General features: G+C 38.1%; 1 protein-coding gene across 1 annotated transcript in view; it reads right to left on the bottom strand.

Annotated features, from left to right (window-relative positions):
* The window catches only part of CUNH8orf34 (chromosome unknown C8orf34 homolog), a 337,095-nt gene that overhangs the window by 11,685 nt on the left and 313,271 nt on the right, over positions 1-12,139 (bottom strand). Inside the window, exon 12 of the mRNA XM_040261349.1 lies at positions 11,261-11,354. Coding sequence (XP_040117283.1) covers positions 11,261-11,354 — 94 coding nt within the window. The remainder of the gene's footprint in view (positions 1-11,260; positions 11,355-12,139) is intronic.

The raw sequence follows: 12,139 nt of genomic DNA, 5'->3' as shown, positions 1-12,139 counted from the left end.
CTAATAACAAATATTCCATTACCTCCTAAGAGATTTCACAAGTAAACTTTTAGTCTAACCAAAACAATGAAAATATAGCATCTTCTGGAGTACTTCATTCTTGGATTTTTTTTGAAAACTTAGTTTCAGAAGTAAGTGCTTGAGTCTTAAGTAGCAGGAAAAAGATGAATGAAATAATAAGGTTGGTTGAGATGAAACCCTGCATGGTGGCAGGTATTCCAATTAGTAGATACAAGATGAACTCTCACAGCCTGTGATAATATGTAAGAGCATTACATAAGACAATCGTGCCACCAATGAGGGGGCTTCCCAGGTGGCGCTGGTAGTAAAGAAACCACTTTCCAATGCAGGTTAGACATAGAGATGCGTGTTCGATCCCTGGGTCAGGCAGATCCCCTGGAGGAGGGCATGGCAACCCTTTCTAGTATTCTTGCCTGAAGAATCCCATGGACAGAGGAGCCTGGCAGTCCTTGAGGTTGCAAAGAGTTGGACACGACTGAAGTGACTGAGCAGCAGGCACCACCCATAAGCCCACTCAAGGGAGAGGTCAAAAATTGTTCTCTCCTCTGCAGTGTCAAGGCATATTAAAGGCAAGATATTGAATTGAAAAGACATATGATAATTAGGAAAAACGGGAAAGTGAGCTATAGCTTCACAAGTGGAAAGATAAATCATTCCTGGTTAGTAAGGAAAAGGCGAAAAGTATTTGGCAGAGAACCTTGAAGGATAGCAGTCTCCTTTATCCCTAGGTAATGTGTCTCTGAGAGTGAAAATCTGAGAATTGGACAACTGTAGATGCAGCTGAGTGTGAATCCCTTCTCTGCAACTTATGAGCCTAGGGACCACAAGGGAAGGAAGGACCTTAAATGTAAATGCACCTCCTGGCCCAGGGGGCCCACGGCTAGTGCCGGCCTACTGGTGGATAGGTAAGCCCCAGTGCTAATACGCTGGAGGGACGGCTTCAGAATGGGGCTTGCCAGCACCAGTGTCCTCGCATTAGAACAAGCTCCCCACGTGGCTTCTTCCAGCCAGCGTCTATATCCTTGAGGCGGGTGGTGAGGGGTCCCAGTTGCCTCCTGTCTCCTGCCTCTCCAGGAGACCCTTTGAGGTCAAAATGTGGGCTTAAGCCAGGCTCCTTTCAAATCATTGTTTCTGAGCTGTCTTGTTTAAATACAGCCTTTTCTGATACCAGTTATGAAATTTTTGACAGCTATTGCATGTGACAAGGAAGTTTTAATAAACAAAGCAGGTAGTCTGAAGCATGTAACCTTATATATTGCTGAGTAACTTGACACATTTTTCCTTTATACTTAATAATAGTTTATTTGGTGAGATTAAATTTTATATGTTATTAAATGTTACCCTTTAAATTTTTTCTAGGAGCTTAGGAATCAATTGAACCATTCATAATATCAGAATTTTACCACAGATGTGGGAAGCATTTCTAAGTAAGAATGCCACATGAATAATCCAGAGCCTTGGCTTCTAGAAATTGCAAAAACTTATTTATCACCAAAATAATTATATACAATCAGTTTATAATGAAAATTTCACTTTAACACGAGAATGTTTTGTCTCTAATAGATCATTAACAGCAATTATTAACTTACTTTTATATTTATTGGTTAAATATTAACTCTCAAATATTTATGATAACAGATACTAAGCATAGATATGGTGATATATTTGTAGGTATGCTAAATATTTATGTAATAATAATAGACCAAATATACAAATGTTGATATATTTAATTCAGGATAGTTATTGCCTGGGATGAGTTCAGATACCCTAAATGTTTTAGGACAAGCTTTAGAATTTTCTGTACACTCATAGGAATTTGAATACGAAAAGTGAGACAAAAAATTATCAAGATTTTTTTAGTCTTCAAAAATAACCTACTATAGTTTGCCAGAAGTGTTTGTCTTTCTTAAATTTAAGATCTCGTCTTCCTAATTATCCTTGTGCTATTACTATTGGATTAATATTATTGCTTCATTCTGGGTTGTTTCTAGTGTGTGCATGCCTTTTCTCTACAAATACATGACTTTTAAAGGAAAACAAAGTATCTAGTATATGCAGAGTACATTATGCAAAATGCCAGGCTGGATGAAGCTCAAGCTGGAATCAAGATTGCCTGGAGAAATATCAACAACCTCAGATATGCAGATAATACCATTTTAATGGCAGAAAGTGAAGAGGAACTAAAGAGCCTTTTGAAAAAGGTGAAAGAGGAGAGTGAAAAAGCTGGCTTAAAATTCAACATTTAAAAACAAAGATCATGGTATCCAGTCCCATCACTTCTTGGCAAATAGATAGGGAAAATGCAGAAACAGTGTCAGATTTAATTTTCTTAGGCTCCAAATTCAATGCAGACGGTGACTACAGCCACAAAATTAAAAGAACTTGCTCCTTGGAAGAAGAGCTATGACAAACCGAGACAGTATATTAAAAAGCAGACACATCACTTTGCTGACAAATGTCTGTATAATCAAAGCTGGGGTTTTCCTTTATGGCTGGACCATAAAGAAGGCTGAGTGTCAAACAATTGATGCTTTTGAACTGTGGTGTTGGAGAAGACTCTTGAGAGCCCCTTGGACAGCAAGGAGATACAACCAGTCCATCCTAAAGGAGATCAGTCTTGGGTGTTCATTGGAAGGACTGATGTTGAAGCTGAAGCTCCAATACTTTGGCCACCTGATGTGAAGAGCTGGCTCATTAGAAAAGACCCCGATGCTGAGAAAGATTGAAAGCAAGAGGAGAAGGGGGTGACAAAGGATGAGATGGTTGGATGGCATCACTGACTCAATGGACATGAGTTTGAGCAAACTCAGGGAGATAGTGAAGGACCAGGAAGCCTGGTGTGCTGCAGTTGATGAGGTCACAAAGAGTCAGACGTGACTTAGCGACTGAACAATGTCTTGTTAATCTTGTCTCATTTGTCTCCTGAGGTGTGTATAGTTGCAATCTAGTCTGCATTTCTGATGCCACGTTCCTAATACTATCAAAATCCTGAAAACTTCAAGTATCATGTACCCCTGACACTTTAACATAATAGTCTGTTAACTGATTTGAGTCTTTCAGTTATCTACAGTCCATTGCTCCCCAACCCACCCCTTCTACCCTTCACTTGGCAGAGTGTTAGTCCTTATCTTGAGACTGGTAAGATAATCAGCCATGCTACCCTAACTCCGCTGCCTCAAGCATTGTGCATATATGAATTTTGGGAGACTACCTGGAAAGAAATGACTAGAAGTTAGGTTAAGAAGAACAAAGGTTTTTCTTTAAGGTGAGAAGTTGGGTCACATCCTAGGTGGACAGTAGAATCCCATTGCCTTCCTTACTGCCCTAAGTAAACTCTGGCTCTCAAGAGTCACAGCATAAACTGTGTCACCCCCTTGGTAAGAGGGAGAGAAGGGAGGTACTAGTGAAAGATGAGGAAAAGGAGGTAAATATCACTGGACCCAAAGAGGAGCTCTTGGTTCTGCTCCTGCTTCTGTTATTAACTGGATGATGTGGCAAGATGACAATCTCTTAGAGCATCAATTTCTTCTCCACTAAGCTGAGAGAGTTGAAGTGGAGGGGATTAGACTAGGTTTGCACTTTGTAAAATCCCAGAATACATGTTCTTCGAGCAGTTAATAGGCGTTTTGCAATTTATAGGCTTTCTAGAAAATAGGAGTTAATGGGCATTCTGTAAAAAGGACTTCAGTAAATATGAAAAAAAGAAAAACTGGGATAAATACAATCAAGCAGGGGCTACCTGGTGACTTTACTAAATATTTTAGAAGAGACTCTGTAGTATTTCAAGTCAACAATGAACAACATTTCCCCCTACTTTAAGCCAGGATGCTGGTTACACTTGATCTGTTTACTTAGAATTGTAGAGCTGCCTTGCTCCTCTTGAAAAGGGATGTCTTACAATTGAGAGCCTCTCAAATATAATGATATCTAGAACTTTTCAATAAAAAGCAGAGACATTACTTTGCTGACAAAGGTCCGTATAATCAAGGCTATGGTTTTTCCAGTAGTTATGTGAGAGTTGGACCATAAACAAAGCTGAGCACTGAAAAATTGATGCTTTTGAACTGTGGTGTTGGAGAAAACTCTTGAGAGTCCCTTGGACTGCAAGCAGATCCAACCAGTCCATCCTAAAGGAAATCAGTCCCAAATATTCATTGGAAGGACTATGCTGAAGCCGAAGCTCCAGTACTCTGGCCACCTGATGTGAAGTGCTGACTTATTTGAAAAGACCCTGATGCTGGGAAAGATTGAAGAGGACAAAAGAGGATGAGATGGTTGGATGCCATCACTGACTCTATGGACATGAGTTTGAGCAAGCTCTGGTAGTTGGTGATGGACAGGAGCCTGGCGGGCTGCATCCCATGGGGTCACAAAGAGCTGGACATGACTGGGCAACTGAACTGAACTGAACGGAAAATTTCTCAAAACTTATTTTACCAAACACTTGTTTTTAATAGTTTTTCGTGAGATTGGATTTAAAGAAGCAGATACTGTCTGATTCTATAACCCATTACGAAGATATCATATTCTGGGGGCAAAGAGAAAACCAGGCTGTAAAATCAAGAAAAATAGGAGAGGAGAAATACTTCTAGAATGAGAGTATGTGCTGTGCTGTGCTTAGTCGTTCAATCATGTCCGACTCTTTTTGACCCCATGGACTATTTCCTGCCAGGCTCCTCTGTCCATAGGATTCTCCAGGCAAGAATACTGGAGTGGGTTGCCATGCTCTGCTCCAGGGGATCTTCCCAACCCAGAGATCAAATCCAGGTCTCCCAGATTGCAGGTAGATTCTTTACAGTCTGAGCCACAAGGGAAGCCCCAGATGAGAGTATAGACAGCTCAAAAAATCTGCTTGTCTAAATATACAATGAGAATGTAACACAGGGAAAAATCACTAAAATCAACTTTTTTAAAATTCTGGAAATTAGAGAAAGGCTTACAATAATCCATAGAACATTCATTAAAGAAAATCAGTTGAATCTCAATAGGAATAATAACTATGCAGGGTTTTAACTTACCCAATATTAATATCCTTCTCTCTGGTTCTGTGGGAGCCTTGCAAATCAGTATCCTCACAACAATGGTAACTATGAAACTAGCAGCCTATGGTCTACTAGAGGGGACAAAACAGATTTCGAGTTCCCAAATATCTAGAGATTTGTCACTATTTGACCTATATGGAAATGCCTCACTGGTATTTATTTATTTTTTAACATCACTCAGTGAGATACTCTGTCTGTATAACATTTGTCAAAAACAATCAGGGGTAATAGTTTTATATGGTAGCTGCCTGAGGCAAACAAGAAACTTACCAAAAAATTAAAAAGAAAATACAGTAAATGAGATGTCCACAGTAAGTTTTCAAAAACTCGACATAGCTGTGTAGCTCTAGAAGGCCACGCAGATGTTCAGTGCTATGCATCTATTCAGGAAAGATCTGATAAGGATCTCACCTCTGGTTGGCTTAGAGGCTCTATTTAAGCCACGCTGTAAACTTCTGGAATGTTCATGGCATACATCCATACTTTTTCCAATCATTGTGCAAATCACATGAGCACTGTGCTCAGTCGTGTCCAGATCTTTGTGACGCCATGGACTGCAGCCTGCAAGTTGCCCTGTCCGTGAGATTCTCCAGGCAAGAACACTGGAGTGGGCTGCCCTTTCCCCCTCAGGGGAGTCTTGCAAGGACTGCGTGTGCATCTCTTGCTTCTCCTGCGTTGGCAGGGAGATTCTTTACCACTGTGTCACCTGGGAAGTCCAATCACTAAGTTACAACTAAGTTACTGAGCAAAGACTTCAGTGGCTGTATACAACAAACTACATAGGCTTTACAAAATTAATTTAGGAAAGTTAGCAAACAAGAAGTCACAATATCACATATGACAATAAATGTAAAAGCATGGCCCACAAGTGGGGAAAAAATGCAGTCAACAGAAACTCCCTGAGGAAGCCGAGATGATGGAATTTCCAGACAAGCACTTTTAATCAACTACTAGAAATATATTCAAGGCTCCAAAGGAAATCATGTCAAATAATTCAAACATGAGAATAAACTCTTACACAATGGAGATTAGCATCAAAGAGATAAAAATTATAAAAGGATAGGTCAACTGAAATCATCTGAGGAACACACACACACACGCACACAAGAAAAATGAACAGTTACTCAGAGACTCTATAGGACACCAGCAAGTATACCAAATACATACAACTGGAGCAAGAATTAGTGACTTGCTTCCAAAGAATTGTATAAAAAGGCGGATTAAAAGTCACTTTACACGGGAGAAGCCAGCAAACAGTACCATGGCCTGGTGATGTAGGGTATCATCATGTCAATTGCACATACTCTCTAATATTAAATGATGAGGGTGTTTTACCTTCTTGGTCTTTTCTCCCAAAATACATAACCACAGTCTAATCATGAGAAAACTATTAGACAAATGCTAATTAAGCGGCATTCTACAAAATTCTTGACTTGTATTCCTCAAAAGGTTCAAGGTCATGGAAAATAAGGAAATACTGAGAAACTGTTAAAGACCAGCAGGGATTAAGGAAACATGACGCGTAAATAAAGTCTAGTGGTCAGTTAATAGTAGTATTGGTTCATTAGTTTTGTAAATTTACCAACATATTATGACATGTTGATGTAAGGTAAACTGTAAAGGTAATACATAAATTTTCTGTATTATTTTGGCAATGTTTCTGGAATTCTAAATTATTCTAAACTAAAGAATTAAGAATAAAAGTATAATGTAGATTTTGGGTCACGCTTTTGTAAGAGATAAATATGCATGTTGAAATTTTTAAATTAGCATTAACACAAAAACATACACAGAAGGAAAAATATTGAAACATAACACACTATTAAATTATATAATATTACTATCAAAATTAGTTTTGATAGGCTTTCAATGAGGTTGCCAACTGCAACCTTTAACACTAACTTCTGTTAATTCAAAATACACTTAATGAGAATGCCCAATGTTTATCATAATTTTGGGTTCCTACCAATATAGGTAGTTTAAGTTGGAACCTAACAGTCAAGGTACAAATCTGAGAATCTGATTTCTGATGAATATATTTATATTTTTCATCCAAACCCTAGAACAGATAGTAAACTACCTTGCTGCTTTTGACAGCTGGAAAGTCCAGCTTTTTGTTTCCCTTTTCACACCTGAGGCTGCTTTTCCAGGTAACAAACTTTATACAGCATCACCCTGCCAGCCTCCCAGACTTAAGCAGACCCAGGGTCAAATTTGCTGTTTTTATGTACAGTGAGACCTCAGACCCCAGGGCCTCAGACCTACATCCAAATCTGAGGTCTCAGTGGGTCACTACTATATTAGTTCCCACTTCATCTGGCTCTATTTCTTTATTTTGGGCATTTCTGCTGATTTGTTTCTTTGGTTTGGCTTTTCATTTGTTTGCTTATTTTCGATTTGGTTGTTCATGTCAGGAAGATCCCCTGGAGAAGGAAATGGCAACCCACTTCAGCATTCTTGTCTGGGAAATCCCATGGACAAAGGAGCCTGGCAGGCTACATCCATGGGGTTGCAAAGAGTTGGACACTACTTGGTGACTAAAAGACAACAATTCATTTTTAAAAATCCAAAATGTAGTCAGAGGGTGCTGGCTGACTTGACCGAGGCTGTTTAATGACGTGTGCCTTTGTAGATGTTGAACCTACTGACTAGGGGACCTGACTCTCAATCTTACTCCACATTTATTCCCTTAAATTTCAGCCTTCTTCTTCATCCTCACACTTGATATCTAAACTTAACTTACAGATAAAAATGCTGCCTAGAGAAATAAGGTCCAGAGATTAACAACACCATGGAGAAAATTCTGAAAACACAACCCTCTGATTCATTGGACTTTTCATTCCAGTAGTTCTCAGCCTCTAAAATAAGCAAAGATCAACGGAGGAGCTTACTGAAATGCAGAATTCAGAGTTCCATGCACAGAGATTCTGATTGACTAGGTCTGAAGTGGAGTCCAGTAACATGAATAGCAAACAAGTACCCCGGTAGGTGCAAGCGTCTATCATTTCAGTTCCTTAGTGACTTCAGATCATAATCTGAGCAATTAAAAACAAGCATAGTCCTGACATGAGTTTTTAAAATTTCTGATGCAGACTTTTATACCAAAATCAGAGTAGAAAGAAAAAGTCTACTTAAGGAGTCTGCTTCTCTTGTTTATAATAAAAGTTTTTAAAGCTTCCTATTGAATTATTCAAGACATATTTTCCTAAATGGTGCTCTTTTATAAAACTTACTTGTGATAAGTCTTAGTTTTAAATGAGGCAATAAGAAATATGCACCACTACGAATATTCCGACATTATTTTGAAACTTTCCGCCAAGATAATTTTGTCTCAGGAGAAATCTGAAAATTCCATAAAATTATCTACATATAATTTATAGGAAGTTGAGTCAAGAAACAGGTGTTACCACTGGAATGATGACTCTTGTCCTTTTCCTATTCATACATTTCTAATATATGAGCCTCTAGACGCTAAATCAGACGCTGGGACGACATAGATTTATGTCATTTATTTTCTTTCACTGAGAAAATAAAGAGGTAAATGATCTGTACATATCTTGCCAGCTGTTCCACAAACCTCATACATTGAATACAAACTGAGACAGTAAAGAATCTGCCTGCAATACAGGAGACCCGTGTTCGATCCCTGGGTCAGGAAGATTCCCCTGGAGAAGGGAATGGCTACCCACTCCAGTATTCTTGCCTGGAGAATTCCATTGACAGAGGAGCCAGGCAGTCTACAGTCCATAGCGTCTCAAAGAGTCAGACATGACTGAACGACTAACACTTTCACTTTGGCTTTCATCATAACCTCAGTGGCTCCATCTTACACTTGACCCAGTACTTAAATGTTGGATCCTGCTCTGGAAAAGTACTTGCATCTCTGTGCTATGAGTTTGACTACACTGCCAACTAGCATTCCATTTCCAGATGGCTCCTATTACCACTTAATTATTTTCAAATCCTGATTTTATTTCAAACAATTCAACATTGTCAAGGGTCACCTCCAAGTACAACATGGCTGAAATCAAATATTTTTGGTTCTAGGTCTATGGTTAGAAGAGTTGAAGAATGACTTTCCTCAGAGTAATTGATAGACCACATGGCAAAATCTATAGCTAAACTCTAAACCCAACATTAAAATTTTAATAAAACTATAGATATTTTATGACAATTATTCAGTCACAATTATTATTTATTGATTGATAACAAGTTAGTACCAAATAAATCTATGTATTAATTCATTAAATTTTCAGATATTTATTGAGGTCTTAATATGTAACTAAATAAGAAGACAAGAACAGAGTCATTTCCTCTATGAAGCTGCATTCTAATAGAAGATAAGATGATTACAGCTTATCATGAAAACCTTGTGAAAGTATATGCAGAAAGACAATATGATTAGATGACAAGAGTTGAAGAAAGTTTTGGGAATTTTTAATTTCCTTTGCATTATTAACCTATTTTCTAGACTTAATACTGATTGAGACATACGGACTTGAGGGAAAGGAATTAAGTCTGAATTTAATTTTTTTATTTTTTATTTTTAAGTCTGAATTTAGACTTGGATTAAATACAGTTTTGATCAATACTTTCTTGATTTTAGTTTTAGTTCATTAAAAATTATAGCACACACATAGAATTAATACACTATGCATCTTATAAAGGTGTTGTTTACCTGGTCATGCCCATGTTGGGCACATATGTGTTGAATCTAAGAGTTAAACTATCCCAATTACATACACTGTCTTTATACACCACACACATGAACACAAACACACATTCCCTTGAAGGGTTTGTTTAATGCAAAATTTACAAAGACTAAAAAAATTGATGAAAATTATTAAATCCAAACTCTAGAATGAGAGTTCCATATCTTTAAATGTGTGGGGAGTAAGAGGTATAAACATGCTTGCCTTTGTTTTCGTAAAAGTTGTGGGCCACTTGTTCTTTTAGATTTGGGGGATTCTCTTTTTATCCTATGCTGCCCTTTTCCTAGACTATTTTACTTAGGATCCCTTGTGTTAAAGATCTTCTAAATTATTCTATTAAAAATAGATTAAAAGATAAATTACTCTTTATTTTCATACTTGCTTAAACTACAGTCTACTTTCTGAGTCTTCATCGGTTGTTTTCTAAAGAAGGTGTTTCCCTCCACTAGAGTCTGTACAATGACAGTGTCTTATTCACTGCATTTCAGATGTGCCAGCTGAATGTCACTGCAGTTGTTTCCTCCTCTCACCTGAGCTCTTACCATATAGGTCCCCCTCCTGGCTATGTTCTTTCTGGCTACATAAGCCTACAGTTAAAGAAGCAGGATCAGGATATTTACAAATGCCTTTTCACCTGGAAGAGTGATTTCCTGAATCTCTCTGGTACAGAATCATGCTACCTTGTAACATATCAGGTATCTCCGATGACTATAGCTCAAAGGAACAGTTAATTGATCACACCAATTATCATGAGGGCTGGGTTATTATTTACAATTTTTATTTCTCTCTACAGGCTACCAAAAAAAAAAGGTAAAATTCTGATATCTCATTGTTTTAAAAATCAACGTTTTTCCTCAATGATCCAAACACTAACCTCTCATCTACAATGCTGAACCCATCTGTCTGAGCATGTCGATAATACCTCGAGAGCATGCACTGAATTACCCCCAAGTTATAGTCATTCATTCTTTGTTACGGTTATAATCCAATGACTTAAATTAGGGGCTAGATATACTGTCTTAAGTACTATGACAACATTAATCTTTTTGTGAACTTAGAACAGTTTTACATATATCAGTTTATTCATTTAACAAATACTGATAATTTCAAATATAATATTGACCAGTTCCTAATATACTTCAAAACATTTTAATAACCACGAGTTATATGGATATAAATCTACAGTATTAATAGAAGACTAACAATTCAAATAGACATTTTATATTGGTCTTCAGAAAGAATAATTCCTGTTTTAAGACACTACACCTCTTTTCAGAAAGTTAAGCTTATAGGTCTCTGCACCACAATTAAGACATCACTGAATCAAGATTTATAGCCGGAAAGTATAGCTTCAGTTTACATGTGCTCCACAAACAGGTCTGAATTTTTTGCAGATATTGTTTGATGTTAGGAAAAGAATGTACCATCATCACAAATGTCCTTGGGCTAAAAGCAATTTGTCGATAAACAGCAGTGTCTACTCACGTCTCTCCTGTTCCGCTTCTACTCCTTCGCTTTCTGTGTCACTCGGCAAGATCCACGGTTGATGAACCACCTGCAGTTGCTTTAAAGAGTCATCCTGCCAAAGAAGAAACTTATTTGGATTCAGTTCTAGAATGATATTGTGAATATGGGTGAACACTTCAGTTCCTATGAATTACATGTCAAAAAAACATAACAAGCATTTCCTCACAACAGAAAAGAATTCTAAGCTTAAATTCATTTCCATTTCATGGATATGCCACAAACTCTGAACTCATTATTTTTAACTTTCTCCTTTTAATAAGATTTAATGTCTTAATAAGAAATATCTAGGACTTCCTTCGGAGAAGGCAATGGCAACCCACTCCAGTACTCTTGCCTGGAGAATCCCAGGGACGGGGGAGCCTGGTGGGCTGCTGTCTATGGGGTCGCACAGAGTCGGACACGACTGAAGTGACTTAGCAGCAGCAGCAGCAGCAGCAGCAGGACCTCCTTGGTGGCTCAGATGGTAACGAATCTGCCTGCAATTCAGGAGACCTGGGTTCAATCCCTGGGTCAGGAAGATCCCTGGAGAAGGGAATGGCAACCCACTCCAATATTCTTGCCTGGAGAATTCCATGAACAGAGGAACCTGGCAGGCTATAATCCATGGGGCTGCCAAGAGTTGGACACGACTGAGCAACGAACATGCAACGCTAGACTATGTTTCTTCCTGAGGTAATGTTTTTATGAATTCCGGGCACTCATTCTGGGGAATATAATAATGAAATATTCAATATAAAACTGCATAAAATGTGTCTGTTTGCCATCAAGGTTCCAATTCTTTTAAATGTGATTAAGGATTAGCAGGATTCGGAGAACAGTCTCAACTTTACCCTTTAG

The sequence above is a fragment of the Oryx dammah genome, unplaced genomic scaffold (genome assembly GCF_014754425.2).
Source record: "Oryx dammah isolate SB20612 unplaced genomic scaffold, SCBI_Odam_1.1 HiC_scaffold_19, whole genome shotgun sequence".
In the NCBI taxonomy this organism is placed as follows: Eukaryota; Metazoa; Chordata; class Mammalia; order Artiodactyla; family Bovidae; genus Oryx; species Oryx dammah.
Note: the sequence above shows the minus strand (reverse complement) of the source record. Positions and strands in the feature narration are given on the sequence as shown.